The sequence below is a fragment of the Mauremys mutica genome, chromosome 2 (assembly GCF_020497125.1).
Source record: "Mauremys mutica isolate MM-2020 ecotype Southern chromosome 2, ASM2049712v1, whole genome shotgun sequence".
NCBI classification, from domain to species: domain Eukaryota; kingdom Metazoa; phylum Chordata; order Testudines; family Geoemydidae; genus Mauremys; species Mauremys mutica.
Window position 1 is genome coordinate 239,364,244 of NC_059073.1, and position 25,809 is coordinate 239,390,052.

Genomic DNA, 25,809 nt, shown 5'->3' on the forward strand with positions numbered 1-25,809 from the left:
CTCACATGACCTCGTAAACAAACTAAGGAAATGCAAACTAGATGAAGCTACTATAAAGTGGGTGCAAAACTGGCTGGAAAACCGTTCCCAGAGAGTAGTTATCAGTGGTTCACAGTTATGCTGGAAGGGCATAATGAGTGGGGTCCCGCAGGGATCAGTTCTGGGTCTGGTTCTATTCAGTATCTTCATCAATGATTTAGATAATGGCATAGGGAGTACACCTATAAAGTTTGTGGATGATACCAAGCTGAGAGGGGTTGCAAGTGCTTTCGAGAATAAGGATTATAATTCAAAATGATCTGGAGAAATGGTCTGAAGTAAATAAGATGAAATTCAATAAGGATAAATGCAAAGCACTCCACTTAAGAAGGAACAGTCAGTTGCGCACATAAAAAATGGGGAATGACTGCCTTGGAAGGAGTACTGAGGAAAGGGTTCTGGGGATCGTAGTGGACCACAAGCTAAATGAACGTCGACAGTGTAACACTGTTGCAAGAAAAGCAAACATCATTCTGGGATGTATTAGCAGGAGTGTTGTAAGCAAGACACGAGAAGTAATTCTTCCAATTTACTCTGCACTGCTTAGACCTCAACTGGAGTATTGCATCCAGTTCTGGGCGCCACATTTCAGAAAAGATGTGGACAAATTGGAGAAAGTCCAGAGAAGAGCAACAAAAATTATTAAAGGTCTAGAAAACATGACCTATGAGAGAAGATTGAAAAAACTGGGTTTGTTTAGTCTGGAAAAGAGAAGACAGAGAGGGGACATGGTAACAGTTTTCAAGTATTTAAAAGGTTGTTACAAGGAGGAGGGAGAAAAATTGTTAACTGGAGAGTATAGGACAAGAAGCAATGGGCTTAAATTGCAGCAAACTGTCCAGGTGGTTAAGCATTGGAATAAATTGCCTAGGGGTGTTGTGGAATCTCCATCATTGGAGATTTTTAAGACCAGGTGTCAAGGCTGATTCTCCACTCTGGCACTTCAAGTGCAGAAGGTGGGGCCCGCAAGGATTTTAAAAATTAATACTTGCCACTCCAGGCTTGTATTAAACTCCCAAGGTTACAGCTTCTCTCTGACCTTGGCTTGATAAATGCTGCCACCACGCAAATGCAAAACCCGTTTTGGAACCCAGGAAGACGCACTTGGACATTCCTTTCCTGTGGGGTACCCTCAAGCCCTTTCACTCCCGCTCCAGGGAAGAGCTTAGAAAGAAAACAAAGGAAATTAGCTATTGCCACAAGCTAGTTAAACAACATATGCACAAATCTCTTAGGACACCAAAAATCCAATCCTGTTCTTAAAAAAGTTAAATTTTATTAAAAACAATAAGAAAGAAAATACATCTGGAACTTAAGGTTTTGCTAGATTTTAAGAGAGCAATTCCAAAAATCAAGCACCCAAAATAGCTTTCTTGGGGGTTCAGCTTAAAGGTTACAAGCAAACAAAAGCATCTGAGTTTAGCACAGAGGAGTCCATAAGCCAATAAGAAATAAAAGAAATAACCCTACTTGCGTCTTTCTAGACATTCCCTAAGTTACTTACATATCTGAGGCTTCAGGTAAGTAGGTTCGAGGTATGAATTGATAATCTATAATCATACCTGGCTTAAAGCTGTTTACAACATTGCTGCTCTGTGTCTCTGCTCTCCGGAGAACCACAACACCTAGACAAAGGGAAGTTTTTTCCCAATTTTAAGAAGTTCTAGCCCTCTCACTGGCTCTTTTGGTCAGGTGCCCACTCCATTTCCTTTACCTGGGGGGATTTTGTTAACCATTTACAGATAAAGCAAGCAGAGAACAGCCACCAAGAGGGACTTTATAGCTAGCTGGCTGGGTGTCCATAAAAGCTCCCCCCACCCTTTTCATTTATCACAGCAGGTTAGACAAACACCTGTCAGGAATGGTCTAGATAATACTTAATCCGACCATGAATGCTAGATGACCTCTAAAGGTCCCTTCCAGTCCTATGAGTAAACTCTTATGTGCTCATACAATTCACTCACCCTATCTCACACAGATGTCTTCAACGAATTTCTATCCAAATCTGTTGAGTAATATTTCTTTATCAGCATATTTTTCCCTTCAGTTATATAATGAGTCTTCACTTGTTTTAAATACGTGCCAGGTTGGTGTTGACCAGAAATTGTTGTCTTTTGAAGCTTAGGGGCAGGTATGGATTGGTAGCTTTAGTCCAGGTTGGATATACACAAAAAATACCTCTGTTATAATTAGAACCCTTCCATGTAGAAATCATTGATTGAATTGACTTGAAGACTGTTACTCTTTCCTTCAGAAGTGAGACACATTTTTTCTATAGGGTATATTTGTATTCTTGTTGACCATGTTGTACAATAATTAAGAAGATTTCAGTTTCCTGTATCCTCCAACTGAGATATTTCACAAACAGCAAATTCACAAAAAAACATGAAAACTAATATGTATTATTTTAATTTTTTTTAAGTATGTCTTAGTATTACTTTACTTTTTACAAAAACATTTTGAACGCATTCAAATGTATGTATGTAGAATCATAGACTCATAGGACTGGAAGAGACTTCAAGAGGTCTCTAGTCCAGTCCCCTGCACTCATGGCAGGACTAAGTATTATGTAGACCAGGGGTCCCCAACCTTTTTAGGTCCAGGGACCGGTTTCGTTTGCCGGACCCTCCGCAGGCGTGCCTGCGGGAGGTCCAGCTGAGCCGCGGGACGAGCGCTCCCTCCGCAGTCGTGCCTGCGGGAGGTCCGCTGCTCTCGGGGCTCAGCTGGACATTCCGCAGGCACGCCTGCGGGAGGTCCACCGGCTCCAGTGGAGCTTCCGCAGGCGTGCCTGCGGAAGCTCCAGCTGAGCCCCGGGAGCAGCGGACCTCCCGCAGGCACGACTGCGGAGGGAGCGCTCGTCCCGCGGCTCAGCTGGACCTCCCGCAGGCGTGCCTGCGGAAGCTCCACTGGGTCAGTTCGCGGCCCGGTTTCTAAGAGGCCGCGGATCGGGGGTTGGGGACCCCTGATGTAGACCATCCCTGAAAGGTGTTTGTCCCACCTGCTCTTAAAAAATCTCCAGTGAGGGATATTCCACAATCTCTCTAGACAATTTTATTCCAGTGCTTAACCACCCTGACAGTTAGGAAGACCGTATCAAAAACTTTAGTAAAGTCAAGATATGCCACGTCTACCACTTCCACCCATCCACAAGGCTTGTTACCCTGTCAAAGAAAGCGATCAGGCTGGTTTGACACAATTTGTTCTTGACAAATCCGTGCTGACTGTTACTTATCACCTTATTATCTTCTAGGTGTTTGCAAATTGATTTCTTAATTATTTGCTCCATTATCTTTCCGGGTACAGAAGTTAGGCTGACTGGTCTGTAATTCCCCGGGTTGTCCTTATTTCCCTTTTTATAGATTGGCACTATATTTGCCCTTTTCCAGTCTTCCGGAATCTCTCCTGTCTTCGATGACTTTTCAAAGATAGTCGCTAATAGCTCAGATATCTCCTCAGTCAGCTCCTTGAGTATTCTAGGATGCATTTCATCAGGGCCTGGCAACTTGAAGACATCTAACTTGTTTAAGTAATTTGTAACTTTTTTCCCTCTTAGCCACTGATCCTACCTCATTTTCACTGGCATTCACTTAGATATCCAATCACCACCAACCTTCTTAGTGAAAACTGAAACAAAGAAATCATTAAGCACTTCTGCCATTTCCACATTTTCTGTTTTTGTTTTTCCCCCATCATTGAGTAATGGGCCTACCCTGTCCTTGGTCTTCCTCTTGTTTCTAATGTATTTGTAGAGTGTTTTCTTGTTACCCTTTATGTCTCTAGCTAGTTTGATCTCGTTTTGTGCCTTGGCCTTTCTAATTTTGTCCTACATACTTGAGTTATTTGTTTATATTCATCCTTTGTAATTTGACCTCGTTTCCACTTTTTGTACGACTTTTTTTTATTATTATTTTTAGATCATTGAAGATCTCCTAGTTATGCTAGGGTGGTCTCTTGCCATATTTCCTATCTTTCCGACACCGTGGGATAGTTTGCTCTTGTGCCCTTAATAATGTTTTTCTTCAATTGTTTTTCCTCTTAGACTTGCTTTCCATGGGATCTTACCTACCAACTTCCTGAGTTTGCCAATGTCTACCTCTTGAAATCCATTGTCTTTATTTTGCTGTTCTCCCTCCTACCATTGCTTTTGATTAATGAACTCTGCCATTTCATGATTGCTTTAGTTTCACCCAAGCTGCCTTCCCCTTTCAAATTCTCAACCAGTTTCTCCCTATTTGTCAAAATCAAATCTAGAACAGCCTCTCCCCTAGTAGCTTTCGCTACCTGCTGAAATAAAAATTTGTCTCCAATACATTCCAAGAACTTGTTGGATAATCTTTCCCCTGCTGTGTGAATTTTTTTTTTTTCCCCCAACAAATGTCTGGGTACTTGAAGTCCCCCATCAACACCAAGTCCTGTGCTTTGGCTGATTTTGCTAGTGTAAAAAAAAAAAAAAAGCCTCATTCACCTCTTCTTCCTGGTTAGGTGATCTGTAGTAGACCCCTGCCATGACATCACCCTTGTTTTTGCCCCTTTTATTCTTACAAGTTTATTTCAACAAGTTTGTCTCCTCTTTCTGTCTCAATCTCAGTCCGATTGTGTACATTTTTGATATATAAGGCAACACCTCCTCCCTTTTTTCCCCTTCCTGTCCTTCCTGAGCAAGCTGTACCCTTCTATACCAATATTCCTGTCATGCGTATTCTCCAACATAGTTGTGTTTATTTACTAGCATTTAGAGTTCTTCCTGCTTATTCCCCATACTTCTTGCATTAGTATACAGACCTTTAAGATACTGATTTGATTTCTCTCCCCCCCCCCCCGCATTTCTGTCTTGGCCCCGCCTTATCCCTGCTATTACAGTCCATGCTCCCCCCAAATTACGACCCTTCTCCCAAGTCTCCATGTTTTTGACTTACCTGTGGGCTTTGATCACCTGCTCCCTTCAAACCTAGTTTAAAGCCCTCCTCACTAGGTTAGCCAGTCTGTATCTGAATATGCTTTTCCCCTTCCTTGATAGGTGGACCCCATCTCTGCTTAGCAGTCCTTCTTCCTGGAACAGCATTCTGTGGTTAAGGAAGCTGAAGCCCTCCTGGCAACACCTTCCATGCTGCCAGGCATTCAACTCCAGGATGCATCTACCCTTGACCGGAAGGATCGAAGAGAACACCCCTGCACTCCCAACTCTTTCATCCTTAGTCCAGAGCCCTGTAGTCACTTCTGATCTGCAGAGGGTCATATCTTGCAGTGTCATTAGTGTCCACATGAATGAGTAGCATGGGGTTCTAGTCAAAGGGCCGGATGATCCTTGACACTCCCTCTGTCTTGGATATGGGCCCCTGGCAGGCAGCATGCCTCCTGGGCTGCTATGTCAGGGCGACAGATGGGTGCCTCCGTTCCCCTCAGAAGAGAGTCACCAACCACCACTACCCTACATTTCTTCCTGGGAATGGTGGCTGCGATCCTCCCAGCCTTGGGGGTACATGGCTTCTCCACCTTTTGGGGGTGATTCCTCATTGCTCGCTGCCATGGCATCATAATGGTTTTCCATCAACGTGGTGGGTGGGTTGGGAATAGGGATGGAGTACTGCCTGATGCCAGAGGTAATCAACTGCCAGTGTCCTCCCTGTGACAGAGCCATATCCTCCTCCCCCATGGTGTGACAGCAGTCCTCTGTAGCTGGATAGCTTCCTCAGCCTTGGATGTCTCCATATGAATACTCTCAAGGAATTGCTCATGGGCATGAATGCTCCTCAGCCTAGCCACCTCCTAATGTAGCTCTCCTGCTTCCTGAGAGATTCCACCAGCATCTTTCACACTGGATGGTCCCTCCCAGCCTGGCTTTCTGAGAGTGGGAAATGCAGGCCACAGTCTCTGCAAATCCACACCAGGATCTGGATAGAGGCATCCATGGTTAAGCTTCTGTCTGGATACAGGTGCAGGTGGAAGAGACAGGAGCAGCGTTGGCGATGTAGCCCGTCTTAACCATAGTGATTATATTACGTCTTCCTCCCTCTCAAACTCCTCTCTTTGTGATCCCCTTCATTCATATAACTCTCATTAACTGAATAGCAGCTGTATGCATGCATCAAAGAGTAACATGCTACAGGGCATTTTTATGTTTGATTTCATTACTTTGTGTGTTTCTTATTTATAGCCCTATTTTGTATTAAGGCTGGGGTTTAATTTTTTCAAATGGTGTGGTGGTGGTTTTTTTTTAAGTTAAACACTACATACATTGATTTAGATCTCTGTGACAGGCATCTCCAAGAGTTAATATTGATGACTCCTTGGTAGCAAAACTGGCAGAAACATTGAACCACGAGGAGCCAACACCTGAAATCTTCGATGACATTCAGAGAAAGGTATAACATATGCACTCTTTATTTAATAGAAATTATTGAGACTCATTACAGCAAGGTGGATTGATTTAAATCAAAATTATTTAAATTGCTGAATTTAGTAATTTAAATCAGCAAGCAGGAAACCTTGATTTAAATAGTTGATGTTAATCATGTTTTGTATTTGTATTTTTTAGTTAAGACGAAAACAACAAAAAAGCACCTTGATTCTTATTTGTGGTAACCATTAATACATATGGACTTGCAATTGAATGCAGCCTTTACACTAAATTTGGTGGTACTTGTTACTAACCAGGAAGATATATTTTATCTATACTCATTTAAGTAGCTATGTAACTTGACTTACATTTATTCAGATTCTTAATTTTGGCTTTTTTTATTGTTAGAAAATGGTGAATGATTCATTTTTATTAATAATTTTTTTTCCTGTGTGTGTTTGTCAAAACAGCATTTTAATTTGTTGAATTAAATAAAACTACCTTAAATATGCTGGATACATAAAAGTTGATCAAAAACTGATGTATTAAAGGAAGTATTATCTGTAGCTAGTGAATTGAACTGATTGTTTCTAGTCACCATGTCCTTCAAGATTTTAAGAACTAGTTAGCTTTCATCCTCTTGGACCTAGTTTTTTATTCATAGAATAGAATAAGAAAACAAGCATTCCTGCTTTTTCAAATCCCAGTTGGTTTCTTAACTTTGAATGGATTAGTCATTGAACTGAAGTAGTTGAAAAATCTGACATGAAGAAAATATTCTTTCTACCCTTGCAAAAGAAGCTAGTGCTGTCAAAAGCTGGTTTAGCCCTTCATTAAAGGCTGCTTAACTAGTGACTTCCACCTGTTCAGGGGTTTGACTTTCTTTACAATTGAGCAGCAAACATACTGCTTAATATTTATTTTTGTATTTAATTTAAATGATTGTAATAGATTATAATAAATTTAGGCCTTATCAAATTCAGATTTAATTTTGAATAACTTTATTTGATTAAATAAGCCTGTAATTTAATTTAAATTAAAAAATCATTGATTTTTTTTATTCCCTCCTGCCCCACGCCCCCACCCTTCTACCGGATTTATTGGCAACAATCAAACTTTTCTTCAATTTTCATTTAAAAAATTAGTCACTCCAAAGTATCTAAGATTCAACATCCTAGGCTGTTTTACAGTTCCAGTACACAGACCTCATAACTGGTTCATTGTTTTAAAAGCAAGTGGGGAAAAAAGATGTACATATGATAGTAATTTTTGGCATTGTTATAATTAGGGTGATATTGATACCTGTGTGTTGAAGCTCCAGTTTAGGAAAGCATCCTTATTGAGGACCACATTTAAACATGTGCTTAAGTCCCACTACTTTTAATAATGTCATCAAGGTAAGGATGGGTTAGTAGATTTTTGTGCCTGAGCTAGGAAATTTTTAGGCAAGTTTTTTTGCCAAGTATGTTGCTATTGCAATGAATAACTTCCAGAAACGCTGTTAAAATATTAGGGAGCTATTAGAAAAAAGGGAAAATATATATACAACAAAGGGGGTGACATGTTTTAACCTTTTTACTGGTAAACAAGATTTTATCTGGTTGAGCAGATATTCTCTATATTTTCAAAGGGAAATATTATTAGAACCAGTAATATCACACCTTGTTTTAAAAGTGCATTGTTAACTGCTTCATGTGAACAGTTAACAATGCACTTTTAAAGAGAACCTCCCAAAAGGGAGTGCGTGTGAGAGAGATGTTGTATTCACATAAACAGCTTGTTGTGTAGATTTTAATAAAAATGTGTATTTAGAAACTTATGTTAACTATTAGCTTTGGTAATCTTGGTATTTTAATTCAATAAGGTGTATGAATTGATGCTGCGGGATGAAAGATTTTACCCTTCATTCAAACAAAATGCTCTGTATGTGCGCATGTTAGCTGAACTGGATATGCTGAAGGATCCTAGTTTCAGAGGATCAGATGATGGGGAAGGAGGTAAGGCCATGAACTATTACTTTCCCTTTTTTGCTTTGTGTTTCCACTTAAATATTAAGCAGGCAAGCAATCAGAATTTTCAGTCTGACTTTTCAGTCAAACAGTTCACTGCTCCAGGCCAATGGGAGCTGCTGGAAGCGGTGGCCAGTATGTCCCTCGGCCCGCGCCGCTTCCAGCAGCTCCCATTGGCCTTGAGCAGCGAACCGCGGCCAGTGGGAGCCGCGATCGGACGGACCTGCGGACGGGGCAGGTAAACAAACTGGCCCAGCCCGCCAGGGGCTTTCCCTACACAAGCGGCGTACCAAGTTTGGGAAACACTGTTCTAGATTATACAGATTTAGCCCCATTTTTCTCTTACGATTTATACAAAATGATACAGGATTCGAGGATAACTAAACTTACATCGTGTTTTATCCTTACCAGTATAATTGAGGCTTTTAAAAAAAACAATCTAGATGCTAAAATGTATATACATATAAACAAAGTAGAGAAACAGCTGAAGATGAAAGATGTAATTGTTCTGCCCTCTAGTGGTGATCTGTAGCAATGTCTGTAGAAGAATAAATTGGAGACCTGTTTGATGTCATCATTTATACTTCTGCCAAAATAGTTTTTCACTATTGTCCAGTGTTTGTCCAGTTTTAAATAGCTCAGTTGACGGAGCTTTTCCTACTGTCTTTGAGAAGGTCATGTCAGTGAAACACAACCCAGGGTATTCTGTCAACTTTTCTGTTTCATCCCCAAACTATTTGACATACCCCTTTATATCTGCCCATTCTTGTGAGTTAGAGTTTGCATGTTTATTATATCCTTTTTAGTTATTTGACCCAGCTTCACAATTTAGTTCTTACAATTCATATTAGTGACTCTGTTCCATTAATAATTTTGCTTCTTCAGAATTCTCTTCCGTTTGTGGACATCTCTCTGTTATTGAAATGCTCCATGAATGAATGTAGTGGTCTAGGTGTTGTCTTACCAGTGCCATATAAACAAGGAACTATGTTATCTCCAAATTTGATATTGAATGCAGTTTTGCTAGCATTTTATTCTTTATTTTGATATTTCTCATTATTTTGTATCAATAAAAAATAGTGATAAAATTGATTACCACACCTTAGTTCCATTTATGAGAGAAATTGGACAATACCATGTTTATATTTTTTCTATGGTTCCAGAATAAAATTCTTTATTTTAAAATCTTTGTTTATTTGTAAGCTCTATAATGATAAACAGATTACAGAAATTTCCTTTAACTGATGTCCTGATATTGTTTTGGCATTCATTGAATCACATTCCGTGTTTGGTTTTTGCTGCTAGTTGACTGTTTGTTTGTCCAGATATTTCATAATGAAAGCCAATTTGTGGCTTTCTCATGGTACAAACAAGGTGGCTTTTTTTGTCCTTTTATGATGAGGCAAGAATAACAAAGTAAAGAAGAACTAACATTTCCATGTAGACATGAGTGTGGGACTTCCTTTGTGTGTATGCTAGCTCCAAACAAAATCCTTTGTTGGTGGGATGTGCACTTAGAAACTTTAAGCAAACATAGTTTTTGCATGAAGTAAATAGCAGGTTAATGCAACTTTCAAACACATGCCATAACAGCCAAACATCACATAAATCCAAGTGCGTTTGGCTGTTCATGTTCATGATTAAATCCCTTGTACTTCTAACATATAACCAACCACAAATGTGCATGTTAAAGGGAGGCTATAGAGAGGGTGTGTGTGTGGAGAAGGGATGGCAGGTAAGTGAGGAATGGGGGAATTTGGGCTTTATGTATGAAAAGGGGAAGTGGTGCTTTATGTTGGGTGACAGGTAAAGGATGAAAAAGGGAAGAGGAATTGCATTCTGAAGCCAGGTCTACACTACAAACTTACATTGGTATAACTATGTTGCTCAACAGTGTGAAAAATCCACACCCAGGAGCAATGCAATTATACCAACCTAACCTCCAGCATAGACAGTGCTATATCAATGGGAGAAGCTCCCGTCGACATAGCTACTACCTCTCGCAGAGATGGATTAATTACACTGATGGGAGAAGCTCTCTTATCAGCACAGTGGCATAGTCACTGAAGCACTACAGCAGTTCAGCTGTGCTGCTACATGGAAGTATAGATCTGTCCTGAGAAACTACTGGATATTTGAGTGAAGTTTCTCTCTGCATCTCCATTCCAGACCCCCACTTCAAATCTTGCTTTTTCCCCTGTAAACCCCAGCTTCCCTCTGAACCCCACCCCTGCCAGTACTTCTGTTTGCTGTTGTGTGGTGTACCTGGGGAGCTGACATGAGTTTGTGAGCATATGGGAGGATGGGGGTTGGGAGGAATGGATCAGCAAAATTGGGGACTTAAAGGATAGCCTTATCCCTAAGTTCTCAGCCCCCCAGCCCTGTTTCCTTGCTCTATGCTACCCTTGTAAGAATGGTGGCCTAATGCATAGGGAACTGGACTGGAACATGGGAGATCAAGGTTTGATTCCTGCCTCAACCACAGACTTCCTTTTGAGACCTTGGGCAAGTCACTGAGGGCTTGACTACACAAACAATTAGTGCGTGAGAAGCTGGGGTGTAACTCTACCATAGCCTGCTGCCATTTGATCTACTGCCATTTCAAAACAGAACTTTAGTGTGTGGTAGCAGGGTCCACATGGACAATTAGCATGCAGCAGGCTAATGCAAGGTAGTTTTACACCAGAACATGTTATGCACTAATTGTTTGTAGAGACAAGCCTTTAGTCTTAGTCACCTCTGGTACCCTGATCCTCAGTTTCCCATCTGCAAAATGAGAGGAATACCTTCTTATGTCACTACGCTGTTGTGAGAATAATATCCATTAATGCTGGCAAGGCGCTCTGATACTACAGTAGCAAGGACTGTATGAAAACCTAGATAGAAGCACCAGAGAAATAGTCAGTCAGTTTTTCCCTCTGCACCAAATCTTCAGAATTATAAGAGCTACTCCTGGCGCTGCTGTCCAGTGCTTCTCAGAGCCGAGGCAACAGCAATGAGCATTGCTTCTGTCCCCCCCTACCAATAGGTACCACAAAAGCTTCACGTATCTCTCACTCCTCAGCATCTCTGCTGAGCAGAACTGGTAGTAGCCACCAGAATATTGGCTTTTCCTTAAAATCGGATTGGTTATATCAAACAAGGGAATGATTCTTTCTGTGTTTAAATTTTAAAAGGGGCCTGGATTTGATGTATGATAGGAAGGTATATGGAATATTTGGAGATTCTAATGACCGATTCTTCAACTGGAACTGACCAAAAAACGTTTTTTATGCAAGTTAGTAAACATTTGACCAAAGAAAAGCAGCTCTGTTGTCCCAAGCAAAGTTAGTATGTTATGTTTGGAGACTAAATTCAATAGTTAAGGTAAAATATATAGGGATTTTAGTCAAACTTAAGGTTACTTTCATATTTGCATTTTTAATGCTTGAGCATCTATGATGCCTCCATGTGATACCCTGAACCTAAAATCACAAATTGTTCTGTTGTGTATGAATACTCTGTTCTTTTCTAGCTGCAGGTGCACACACATTTTCATTTAGATGTTGTGGTTGGAGTCTTTAGGAGCTTAGACACTTGGAATTGGGTGTGTGCCACAAATTATTTATTTTTCTTTAATGTTGTGTTTCAGCTGAGATAATTTTATTTCTATTGCATGACTCTTAGATGCAGCAACTGTTTTAGAAAGTATTTTCTGAATTCTAAATTGATTTTTTTCCCTGCAGAATCTTTTAATGGGTCCCCTACAAGCAGCATAAATTTGGTAAGTGCCTTGGGCTTTTTTTCAACATTATAGAAGCCTTATAAAATAGTTTAAAGTATGTAGGCATGAGGGTTTTGATTTTACTGCAGTTGCTTTTCTGAAAACATAAGCCTACCTTCCTGTTGAACTGATTAAGCAAACCTAATACTGTTCATTTATCCACAGAATACAGATTTACTTTTCAGCCCTTTCCCTGTGTTTTAAAACATGAACAATTTATTATTCCATCTCTCATGAAATGGGACACATTCATCTCTACAATTATTTTAATGTATGTAGAAACATACATTCATTCCTAAATGATTTCCTAAATAGGTATGAGCTTAGGTGAAAATGAAATACTTTTTACATTGATGGAGCACCTTGAAACCATGCAAATCTACAAGGAATATTTTTTTGAAAAATAATACACTTATGAAATTGTAAGGTTGCTAGAGATTATTAGCTTTCAAGATATGGCTTGAACAAATTTAAAAGTTTATAAATTAAATTCTTAATTGTGATTTACATTAGTTATACAAATAATTGTTCAAAATATATAAATCTCAATCTTGCAGATTTCAGTAGTTTCCTTTTAAAATAAAAGTTTTGAAATAGTTAATCAGAACTGAAGAAGCAGTTCAATTATTTGACTCCTCTGTAATTTTTAATAAATACTTGTAGCTATAAAGTTTGTATGTGTTCCCACATATGTGAAGGTAATAGTTATATGATAAACTTGTTTATCATACACTTTTGAGCGCCTTACCTGCCCTTTTGCCACTATTTTTTTCCAACAGGACTTATTCTAACATTCGAAATCCCTAAGCACATTCCACAGCTTCAATCCACAGCCATTTAAAAAAAGAAAAATCAGCCTGCCCAAGTATGCTCCCTTCTTTTCCTCTCAGTATGTTCCCCTAAATTATACCTGGCTGAGACCCGAGCAAGATTCAGCTGTGCTCCTGTGACCGTTTTCTGTACCTAAGTGTGACTTTGAAGCCCATCTCTGTTCTCAAGGAAAGAGATGGGAACCTTATACACTGGGGCTCAGCCCTTACTTTAGGTCTGGAAAGGCCTGAAATCTGAATTTGAAGGCATTATTTTCATGCCTAGCAAATGTTCTAGGTTGTTCTTTAGGGGATTCTTTGACTCTCTCTGAGTCTCTACTGTGTGATTCATCATAATCTAGTTACCTGGCTCTAAAGGCAGAGGGATACAAACACTAGTCCCCACAAGTAACTTGAAAGCTAGTCAGTTTTAACAAATGAATTGAAAGTAGTTTATCATTCTACACATATCTTGGAGTTCCCCTGACAATTTTTGTGGTTTTGCAATCATATTTTCTTTCTTCTCATCTGTTATATAAAACACACAAAAACAGGGGAAACTGACTAATCAACTGTTAAAAGGAAATGGTCTATATATAAAGTGCCATCAAATACATAAAATAAAAACTAGAGAAAAATAGTTCAGCTGAAGTACTCTTACTGTACCGTGTACAGTATAGGTTATAAAATTTCACACAACTGATTTCTATATTGATTCTTTTAAAAAAAAATAAATCAAACATTTCCTCAATAGTTTTTCTGTGTGGTAGTGGTGGTATTATTTTATTAATATTGGCAAATCCTGAATACTTGAGGGGGTAAGGAATGGTGAATTTATTAGTCTTTATGCTTACCTGCATAACTTAATCATAGCTTCCCCAACCATAATTAGTGCGGCCATTCCAAACTAAAGCAGGTATAAAACCTTGATAGCTACACAATTATGTGTTATCTGCATGTATGTGAATTTGGTATTAAACTTTTAAAATATCATTTACTCTTTGATTACCACATTTCATAATCTTATTGTAAAAATGATTTGCTGACAGTGTGTAAAGGACATGTTAGTGGTGGGATATGCTATTTTAAAAAGGTCTGCATATGTGGAGGAACTTTTTACTTTCTTAGGTTTGTAACATTTAATGTTATTTCTGGTCTGCAATGCTTGTGCAGGTATTTGAATATCAGTGGATTTTTTTTCTGGCTGAGTTCCATGTATGGAATATATGTCTACTCAAATAATACAGCTCCCTTGTGTCACTTAGTTATGTAACCCTTCTGCCAGGCCGATTTGATAGCAGCAAGGGCTGGGTTCAATACATAGGGGTCCCTTCCCTACAACGTAATGCAAACCAGCTCGAGCCCCCACCCAGTGACCTGGGAAAATCTTACACACATATCCCTGAGCGCCTCAAAGAGGCAATATTTCCCCTCTTGCAAGCACAGAGTCTCGGTGTAGCAGAAAATGTTTAATAACACGAGATGAACAACATAGCATTAAATTGGGAAAACACCTCAACTAGGCTGTCTCCTTTTCCCTGGGCTCTTGAGTCCAGCAACCCCAAAATCACCCCAAGACTCCAAAGTCCAATACCTTAAATGTCCCAAGAGTCCAGCAACCCAAAAGTCTCTGTCCCGGGTCAGTGCAGCCCCAGAGTTCAAGAGTCTATCTGCAGGGGTTCCCCCCACCCCCTCCAGCCTGGGTAGAATGGGGCACCTTACGTGGTCCGGGGCCGACTGCCCTGCCTCTCTGTGGGATTCTGCTTCCGCCTTCCCCACGAACTGCTCAGCTCCGCTCCGCTCTGCCAGCTGCTGTGCTCCACCAGCCGTCCCTGCAAACTGCTCAGCTCCGCTCGCTCCGTGGGCCGCTCCAACCGTCCCACAAACTGCTCTGCTCTGCCAGCTGCTCTGCTCCACCAGCCGTCCTGTGATCCACTCCAGCCGTCCCTGCAAACTGCTCGGCTCCGCTCGCTCTGTGGGCACTCCAACTGTCCCACAAACTGCTCCGCTCTGCCAGCTGCTCTGCTCCGCAATATAGCTTCAGGCTCCCCCACTAGTTAGCACAGCTCTTTAGTGATTTCAGCTCTTAGTGAGTTCAGCTCAGTAACCTGTAACTTAGATTCTTAAGGGAATCAAAAATCAGCTCTGATATTCCACAGTGGAGAGAGGAGGAGGTGCAATTGGTGCTTCTGGCTCACACAAGGAGCCCACTCCCTTGTCTAGCGAGTGCCACTCAATTGATGGTGAGACTCCCTGTCACAAAGCAGTTTCACAGTTCCTCATCCACACAATCAGGGTGACAACACTCCACTCCTCCCGCCCCAACAACAAAGAAACTGGGGATCCCACAGCTGCCAAAGCAACCATCCCAGGCTGCCGTGGGCTATGCCAAGCGGGGTGGGTGTGCCTATGCAAACACAATCAGCCCCTGAAATTCTTTTCCACACTTGCCATAATTCATCACCAGATGTCAAGGTAGAGCTCATCCTGACTCTGTTTACAGTTACATAAAGCAGAACAATCTATGAATAGGAAAAAAAGTTACTTCTAAGGTTGCTGACTTGCAATATTTTGTAGCTCATGGCAATATATTAACTGTCTTGGTGACAAAAAATTTTTTGCATTTGGATTAATTTGTGCTTCACTAAATGTAATTTGTATTAAAAGTTTTTATGTAAAACTACTTCTAATTTTAAATGTTCTAATATCGCTAACAAAAAACCCAAATAACCCCACCAACACACCCACACCTTCTTACCTATTGTGGTAAATAATCATAGAGTAACAATAATGTGTTCGGTTTATTTTCATTAATCAATGCACTTCCCAGCATGGCCAATCTAGTTAAGTGATTGCTACCATTTCCATTATAAAACTATGTTTTTAGCAGTTTATAGCTTGATCATAAGAATGTATTTCAGACTTACTTGGAGGACAGTCTCAGCCTAAGAGCTTATTTTTGTAAATCAGTTGTTTTAGATTCTAGATGGTTAGAGCAAAGTATATTTTTGTACCTTATGTTTAAGATAATTTTAAAATACAATACTGATGTATCTTAACTTTTTGCAGTTGATTTATATTGTAGATGAATCTTACCTGATATATTGAAATATATTCTAATGATTTGAGATGATGTACAGAACCGTTGCAGTACATGCACAATAACTGTTTTTCAAATTGTTACACAGATATTATCTAAATGGGTCCATAATACAGAATTTACACTGGTGGTGGTAGTGGTGTTTTTTCACATCATATCTCTTCCAGAAGTGTATGATCTTGTGTCTATAAAAATTGCACAAATATTAGCTTAATGGGACTGAATCAGGTTTCAAAGTTAGGCATATACAGTTGTGAACATAAACTAAATATCTGTGCACACATAAAGCTGTTCAGAAGTTAACTGGTTACTAGTTTGTATAAATGAATAATATGCACTTACACATGTACACCTAATATGCACATTTATTAGTTAGGGATTTGAAATCTAGACATAATGTCCAAAGGAGGCAAGGATACCAATACATGTAAATACCTTTAACGTACTGTTTGTCTTCCCTATTTTTAAAAAATACAGTAACATTAAAACTTAAAATGTCTAGATTGACATTCTCTTTTTTTGTGAACACAATTGTCCCCACACGTTTTGCACTTGCAGATAATTTGCAGCCCCAAATCTAGTTCATTAGAAATCTATCCAAGAATAAATAAGTTAACTGGGTAATACTAATATCAAATAGCTGTAAAATAAAAAATCCAAAAAACATGGTATGATGGAGTTCCCTCTCCATTCATGATGCCTCCTGCTGGTCGCTCTGACAATTAGCTCCGTCTTGTGCTGTGCCCTTCTCTCTGTATGTGGCCTCTCACACTCTTGGTACTGCCGCTTCAGGTCCATGGCTTGGTCCTCCAGTCAGGTCACTATTTCCTTCCCCTTCTAGGGAAATCACAATCTTTCCAGACCAACTGTCTGTCTGTCTGGTGTCTCCAGCGCCCTGAGTCACTACCCAGTGGCTGGTAAGGGAACCCAGGCCCACCCTCTACATTGGGTTCTAGTCCAGGGACCTGATAACATGCAGCCTAGGCCTGAACTGCCTTTGACCTTGCTGCTGTTTCCCTGGGCTTTTTTCTACCTAACTGTTTCTCCCTTTCTCTGGGTTTGCCAGCTTCTCCACTCCCTCCTCTCAGAGAGTCTGTGCAGCCTGTCTCCCTGCAGACTCATACACTCTTCCCCCCTTTCCAGAGAGTAACTGCCCTTCCCTAGCTGCCAATCTCTACCCTCTTGCTAGCTACCTGGCTTTCTACAGGCCCTGCCTGTTCCTGGCCAGGTGAGCCCATTCCTCCTCAATTAGCTCTGTGGCTTGCAGCCTAATTAGTAGCTTGGGACCCATCTGGCCCCACCCAACACATGCAAGGCCATTGTGGGATGTATACCCCAATACACATGGGCACTTTTGGGGGGCACAGATTGGGAACTGGGAGACAACGCATCAACCCAACTGACAATGTACTCCTACATATGACATAAGGGAAAAAAATCTCTTGCTGAAGAATATTTTGTCTACTTGTGTTCAACTAAAAGGATGGTAATAACTGGAGATATACCAATCTCCTAGAAGTGGAAGGGACCTTGAAAGGTCATCAAGTCCAGCCCCCTGACTTCACTAGCAGGACCAATTTCTGCCCCAGATCCCTAAGTGGCCCCCTCAAGGATTGAACTCACAACCCTGGGTTTAGCAGGCCAATGCTCAAACCACTGAGCTATCCCCCCTAGTTTACAATCATGTGAAGTAACAGTATATAACATTTATTAATTCTTGATACCAATAGCTACTATGTTTATAATATTTTGCATTTGCAAATGCTCTGTAAAAAGAGGATACACTTAGATCAGATATAAGGCTAAGATTTAATGGGTATTTTTAGTAAAGTCATGGACAGGTCATGAGGAATAAACAAAAATTCACTGCCCAATGACCTGTCCATGGCTTGTATTGTATACCCATGACTAAATCTTGGGTGTTCTGGGGGGCTCCGGGGCATCCGCTGGTGCTGGGTTGAGTGCTCCAGGGCGTCCGATGGTGTTTGTGGGTAGTGGCTCTGGGGTGGAGGCAGTACGGCTAGCCCTGGGGGGCAGTACAGCTGCCTCTAGAGTCAAGCGCACCAGCAAACTGCAGAAGTTATGGAGAAGTTATGGAGGTCACGGAATCTGTGGCCTCCGTGACAGACTCACAGCCTTAATCAGATGAAAACCTAAATCCTAAAACCTAAATGTTAATTTTTTTTTTTTTTGCAAGGAATAAGGCTAGTAGATGAAGGTGTGACAAATGTAATGGTGGTGGTCATCAAATAGTTTTTTTGGTTTGGTTTTTTAAGATAGCGAAGATCTAATAGAAATTAGTAGAAGTGAAACTTCTAAAATAGGGGCTCAACATGAAAACAAATTATAGTTGTCAGATGTTGGAAATATTTACAGTTTTAATACTATTTATATTTATAAAACTGTTCCATTCAAAACCGTGAATTAAGAGCTTTAAAATTAAATGAGTAAGTGAATAAGCAAAAATGTCTTTCCTAATAGAGGGATATACCATGATCTTTTTCTTCCCTCCAGTCCTTAGATGACCTTTCAAACGTCTCTTCTGACGAGTCAGCACAACTACATGCATACATTTCAGATACTGGTAAGTGATTTTATTGTAGTGATGGCTTACTTCTCTTTTTTTTTCCCCCTGTAGTTTTTGAGCTTCTGCTATTTAATACAAATTTTTTATTTTAATTAATTCTAGTGTTCTAATGTTATTGAACTAATTATAATCCCCCTTAAATCCTAATCCTTTCTCTTTCCTTTCTGTGTCTTAAACATTTGTTTTCATGTTTGTTGCTGATGAAATCATTGTAATCCAGAGCCTCATCAAATTCATATTGTAATTGTAGACAGTGCACCTAATGTACTAAAATGGGAGACTTAGTTGTGCAGCATATCATACATTTCAAAGTCTCTCTACCACTAATAATTAGATTGTCCATTAATTTTAATTCACTGGACTAATGCACAGTACCTTACTACTCTTGATTTGATTTTAAAATTTAATTTATCCACTTCTAGCAGTTGTCTTTTTTTCAGTCAAGCAAATCCTGTTCTCAAGTATTCTCTTCTGTACTATAACATCTTCAGCAATCTTGCTGTAAAGATTAAGTGAGCCAGACTTTTACAGCTACAGAAGGAGCTAAATCTTATGCTGCAGTAAGTGTTAAGAATGGTTCTCATATCAGTGCTTCAAAAATTAATGAAAGTTTAATTGCTGTTGCAATAGGATTGCTCTTTAGTGGTATCAAATAAGAGCTTCAAAAATTAATGAAAGTTTAATTGCTGTTGCAATTAAAATGTAGGTGTTCAATAGGATTGCTCTTTAGTGGTATCAAATGCATCATATCTTCTGTTCATGTTATGCTACAGCGGTAAGATTGTCATTGTTTCTTCATTTGATCTTATTACAATACTAATATTTGATTTTTGGCCTGGTAACAAGGTGCTATTGGGAAAACTGTTAGTATTTTATTCTTTCTTGATTATTATTTTATTGCAGACAACCGTTCCCTCAGTGCATTTGATGGTTTCACTATATGGATACTAAAACTTTTGCAGTGTGATATCTTTAAAACCAGAGATGAGAAGTGTGTATCTTTGTATGCCTTTTAGACTTTGTTATTGGGTTGGGAGGTTTTTCTGTGTGCCTATGTAGACTTTAGTGAGACTCCCCTTTTATTATACCAGAACACCAGCTCCACTATAGTTAGAAAAATATCTTTTTCTTTTACCTCTTGACTTCTTTAAGTGCTCTAAAATCCTCACAGTTACTCAGATTGCCTTGAAATTTTGTTTTCCTCATGGGGGGAACAGGGATTGGTCAGTGACCCAGTTTGGAGGCCATTTGAAAAGGGAGTTCCTGAGGTACAGCCTCCTGAAAAAACAATTTTTCTTAAAGTGGTCATGTTTTAGTGATGATATTTTTGTGCACGGATAGAGATAAACTAGGTCTCCATAGCACCAGCGTCCCAAACACTTGAGTTACTCCAACATAGTGCATGCCACACCTAGCCATTTGGGGAAAATCAAATTACAACATTATTACCCAAAGAGTTTGGTTCTTGGACATGTCATCTATATAAGCACTTGGTGGCACACCACAAAGATTATGCTGTGCATGCAGAGAGAGCGAAGCTAATTAACTTGTTAATGCCTGAGTCACAGGAACTGAATGCCTCAAAGGGGAATGTTCCAACCATCAAACCAGGCACTGAGAGTTCAAATCCAACCATTGGCAGAAATCTTAAATTGTTAAAGGAGGCATCTGGTTCTATCGAAGTTTTTGTTTTGAGGAAATGTAGTCAAAGTACAGCAGGATATTCAGAAGGTGCTGAAACTGTTTTTGAAACAAAACTAAATTACATGTGCAAATATTGCTGGGAGGGGAAAGTGACGGGGTGGAAGAGTTTTGGGGAATGGGGGGAGGAGTATTTAGAGTGCAGCAAGGAGAGGGGGATTATGGGGAGGGGTTGGGACACTGGGAAGTGAGAATGTGAGGGTTAGTGGCTTGGGGAGAATAGGGATGGGGCACCTGTCATCCTGACATTTCCCTCCTATGTGTGCCAGGATCTGGGGTCAGTATCACTTGAGGTGGTCTGAGCTGTTGAGTGTGTCACAATCTTGGAGGCCCTAGCCCATGTAGAGGGGATCTGACCCCCTCCACACACACACACACCTCAGTCTTCCCACATGTGAGCCTCAATATGGGGGAACTTAACCTCTTGGGGGTGTCAGCAGTTCTCCTTGATCCACCTCTGTGAGCTGGGGTCTGGATAGTCCTGACTCTCAGTGGATCTCTGAGCCCCTCTCCTTGCCCCTATATAAGCAAATATTTTGGGAGGGAAAGGCTGAAGGTGATGCAGATTTAAATATCTGAATTCTAGAAAATGAGCAGTTAAGATGCATATCCACCCTATGTCGGGTGGGGAGGGTCGGACTGGGTGGGCCTGGCACATGGCTGGGGAAGCCTGGCAGAAACAATGGCAGGAGTGTCCCAGCTAGGGTGGGCAGTGGGAGTGAGGGGCCTACCTCAGTGTGCAGCTCAGGCGACATAGCCAAGATAGCTTGTGGTCCTCCAGTAAATTGCTCTCTGTAATGTGTGTACACAGTAGCATAGGGCAGGGGACAGCAAGGAGGAACTTCTTAAATGGTAATAGCTTCTAGAGCAGGGGTGGACAAAATTTTTGGCCCAAGGGCCACATCTGGTTGGGGAAATTGCATGCAGGGCCATGAATGTAGGGCTAGGGCAGGGGGTTGGGGTGCGGGAGGGAGTGTGGGGTGTGGTAGGGGGTGCTGTGTGCAGGAAGGGGCTCAGGGCAAGGGGTTGGAGCAGAGGAGGGGTGTGGGATGTATGAGGGGCGAGGCAGGGGATTGGGGTGCAGGAGGGGGTCACAGTGCGGGAGGAGGTTCAGGACAGTGGTGCAGGGAGGGGTGCGGAGTGTGGGAGGGGGCTCAGGGCAGGGGGTTGGGATGCAGGAGAGGTGCGAGATGCAGCAGGGGGATTGATGGGTTGGGGTGCAGGAGGCGTGTAGGATGCAGGCAGGGAGCTAAGTGTGGGGTGCGGGATGGGTTTGGCTCAGCGCCACTTACCTGGAGTAGCTTCAGGGTGGCAGTGGTGCGCAGTGGGGCCAGAGCATGGCCCTGGTTAATGGGAGCTTCGGGGGAGGTACCCACAAGCAAGGGCAGTGCGTGGAGTCCTCTGGCCCCCCCCCCCCTCAGGGGTTGCAGGGACGTGGTGCCAGCCACTTCTGGGAGCAGTGAGGGGTCCGCGGCGCCACAGGGGTGGCAATCCCATGGGCTGGATCCAAAGCCCTGAGGGGCCTGATCCAGCCGTTGGGCTGTAGTTTGCCCACCCCTGTTCTAGAGTGCCAACTACTGGTTTAATGAGATGGAAAGGTGAACTGGAATTGAGGATGGGGTGTATGGTGGGGGAGGAGATATAAAGGAGACAACACATCAGTCTTCTCTCAGTTCCTTAAAGTTATTGCAACTGTCATGTAATAAAACTATCAAGGTTTTGGGACATACACTATGGATGAGATTTCTCCCACTGTTCTTGTTAACAATTACACATTGCAAACATTTCAAAGCATAACCATTATCCCTTTTTCACTCAAACAAAAAATACAGGATGGGGGGAGAGTACTGAGAAATTACATAGCAACAGTGTGGACTGGGACTATTACTAGTTTTGTCACTGGCCTGCTGGATGACCTGGGGCAAGTCATTTCACCTCTCTGTGCCTTTGTTTCCCATCTGTAAAATGGGGAATGATGTAAAATTCTTTGTGACGTACTCATGAAAATCATTATATTAAATTACTCCTGCAGGAATTCTGTCTCACTGCACGTGCGCAGAATTCTTGCCCCCCCGCAGATTTCTTTGCTTCCCTGCAGAAAAATGATTCTCTGGTGGGGAAGCAAAGGAAGCCACAAAAGCAGTCATGTACCACTTCTCAATAGCATAGGTGTGTTGTTTCAGGCGTCCAGAGCAGCCAGCAGAGAAGTGAATCACTGTGGGGAAGGGAGGGGATGGGGCGCCCCAGCCAGTGGCTCCTGCCCTGTGCCAGGCTCAGCTGGGCTGGGGAGGATGGGACTTCCTCTTCCCACCCCTCTCCCCCCAAGGAGTGACCAGGGCTGAGTCAGACCCATCCCAGAAACCTCTCCAGCTGCAGGGAGCTCCATGCTTTCCCTCCCCCCTGCTTCTTGTTCCCATCACTCTTCCGCTGTCAGGGGAGGGGTCACTATACAGAGCTACTCCCCCATCCACCCAACTCCTGTGCATGTGGACCCACCTCATGCCCAGATCACCCTGCCAATCCTCACCCCCTGCACCCAGCCCCCCGCCAAACCCCGCATTCAAACCCCCCCCCCAACAAGCCCCACACCACCTGCACCTGGACCACCATGACTCGCTCCCCTGACCCCACTGAGCCCCAACAAACCAGCATCTAGACACACCCCTGGACACCCCCGTCCTTGCTGAGCCTTCCAAACCCAGACTACCCCTGCTGAGCCCTAGCCACCTTCACCTGGACCCCCCTGCAGAGTCCCGTTGCCTCTGCACTCAGAACCCACCCCCCAACAAGCCCCTGTTCATTCAGATTCCCCTGCACCCTCCATCAAGCTGCACCCAGATAGCCCCATCACGCCACACCCGGGTCTACCCACACTAAGCCCCTCCACACTTAGATCCTACTGGGTTGAGTCTGCCTGCCTAGTGTGCTTGGCATAGAGTCCTGTGCTCCCCACTGCCATGCCGGAGCCTCCACATTTATTTATTGACAAAATTTGCAGAATTTTGCAGAACTTTAAAATATTGTGTGCAGAATTTTTATATTTTTGGCACAGAATTCCCTCCAGAGTAGTAATAAAGCTAAGAATTTTTTCTTATTATCTCACCACAGTAGCATATTCGCAACAAACTAGGTGAGAACTACAGCTGCTTAAATGACCACTGACTCCTACCAACAAACATTTCTCTTTCTGTTTAAAAAGCTAGTAAATTCAATGGCAGAAAACATCGTTAACAGAGAGTTTAGGTTGCTGAGTGATAGGTTGTGCTCTTTCAGAACATCAAGTTCAGAAAAACTCAACCTTCTGAAACCTAAGTACTCATAACTGCAGCTGAGGTCAATAGAAGCTCTGTCCTGAACATATGAATTTCTATAAAATGTCAAATAACGTTTCTCAAGTAGAGCACCCAAAATTAGTTGACACTTCTGACAATATTGGCTTTAATCTCAGTGCCTCAGTTCCCTGTTTATAAAATGGGAATAATACCTCCTTATTTCACAGCGTTGTAGTGAAAATACATTCACAATTATTAAGACATGAGGAAAGAATTTCCCATGAGGAAATTAATATTTATATATTCAGAGAAGGGTTTGGATAGCGTGCAGTAAATAATGCTACACACTGAATGATGAGGATAAAAGAAAATATTGAATAGTTTCCCATTCAATAAGCACGTCCTTTCTGTTCATTGAATGAGGCAGCAGTCCTGTGAAATAAATAGTATGTAATCATGTAATTAAAGACTATATCAGAATACATATACATAAGGAGGCAAAATTAAAGTTGCAGGGGTAACCTTAATTCTGATATTTTGTTGCTTTTGAGTGCTTGATTTTTTGCGACCTGAACATTCTTCTTATATAGTTTTTAATCTAATTTCCTCATTTTAAAATTTTAAGAAGAAACATCATCATGCGGAAACATATCAACCCTTGTATGGGCCTTCAGCAATGTTGGAATCTCTAGATCCACCACACTGTTCTCTAACACTTGGGGTAATGGAATACCTGATAGCAGTAGAATGCTGTTGTCTTATGTGTGTACCTGTTACTAAAGTGGGTTGGAGAGGCACCATTTGCCAGTGGATTTCTCAGCTGTTTTCTAGACAGCAAAATAATGTTGAGACTCGGGAATAGTATGTTCAAGTCCAGGTTCTGCAGGGGAGTGTACTTTCGTGGTAGTAGACCTTTTGCTCCTGTCTCTCCCCCCTCTTCACCCAGCCTCTCCCTCTCTCCTTTTGCCCCTGTCCCCAGGGCAGTTCCTGCCCTATCTCTGCCCCCCTCCTACCCTTCCACCCCATTCCCCCCCGCCCTTCATTGAGAGCACAGGAAAGACAATCTCCCTTCTCTTAGTTCCTGTGCCCAGTGCTACAGTGGCTCCTGGCAGCTGTGAGGAGCAGTTGCAGGATAAGTCTTGCACAGCCCCTATATTCCCTGGATGGGGCATACCCATTTATTCCGTGGGAATGATACATGTGCAGTTCTTAGGCCTGTTGGGGCTATGAGGGGATGGAGCACATGAAATCATACAATTTAGCTTCCAAGCTCTAACAGGTTTCTATTGATCATGTATGAACTGTGATTTGTTTTAAAGGCCTATGACACAGCCAAATTTGGGTGAATATTTGTGAAGATAACAAAAACTGCTTCCCTGGCACAAGTGCTACCCCCTGCCAAATTTAAGGTCCCTGTTCCATGGCATGGCAATGCTAGAGCTTCTTGATGAATGGTTTTAAGATATTTTTTTAACATGGTCAAAATATTTTTTCGCTACCTTTGTTCTCAGACTCAGTTGAGCTATTTTAACTGAAACTTAAAACAAAACAAAGTTCCAACCCAGATTATCTAAGTTTTTGGCAAAGTTTATAAGTAACTGAAAACAGGATCTTCTTCTTTGAGTGCTTGCTCATATCCATTCCACTTAGGTGTGCGCGCGCCGCGTGCACGTTCGTCAGAAAATTTTTACCCTAGCAACCCCCGGTGGGTCGGCTGGGTCGCCCCCTGGAGTGGCGCCACCATGGCGCCGGATATATACCCCTGCCAACCCAACCGCTCCTCAGTTCCTTCTTACCGCCCGTGTTGGTCGTTGGAACAGTGGAGCGCGGCTTAGCTGTCCTCCACTTCCCTAGCTACTCCTTATTTCTTTGAAAAAAGAACAGGAGTACTTGTGGCATCTTAAAGACTAACAAATTTATTGTAGCATGAGCTTTCGTGAGCTTCATCACTTCTTCGGATGCTGTAGCTCACAAAAGCTCATGCTACAATAAATTTGTTAGTCTTTAAGGTGCCACAAGTACTCCTGTTCTTTTTGCGGATACAAACTAACCCGGCTGCTACTCTGAAACCTCTTATTTCTTTGCTATCTTTGTTGTATATAGTTGGTTTTATATATAGTTATATAGTTACTTTAATAGTTCTTAAATAGTTAGTGTATATAGTTCAGCGGGGTTTGGGCATTAGCCCCTTC

At 41.7% G+C, this 25,809-nt stretch overlaps 1 protein-coding gene across 2 annotated transcripts in view; it reads left to right on the forward strand.

Annotated features, from left to right (window-relative positions):
• SNX13 (sorting nexin 13) overlaps nt 1-25,809 on the forward strand; it is a 165,858-nt gene that overhangs the window by 99,777 nt on the left and 40,272 nt on the right. The window contains exons 14-17 of one of the 2 annotated variants that reach the window (XM_045006178.1): nt 6,297-6,401; nt 8,241-8,373; nt 12,111-12,148; nt 18,572-18,641. In XM_045006178.1, the coding sequence (XP_044862113.1) occupies nt 6,297-6,401; nt 8,241-8,373; nt 12,111-12,148; nt 18,572-18,641 (346 nt within the window). Of the gene's footprint in view, nt 1-6,296; nt 6,402-8,240; nt 8,374-12,110; nt 12,149-12,927; nt 13,059-18,571; nt 18,642-25,809 lie in introns of those variants that run through there. The other variant, XM_045006179.1, reaches the window with a different exon arrangement.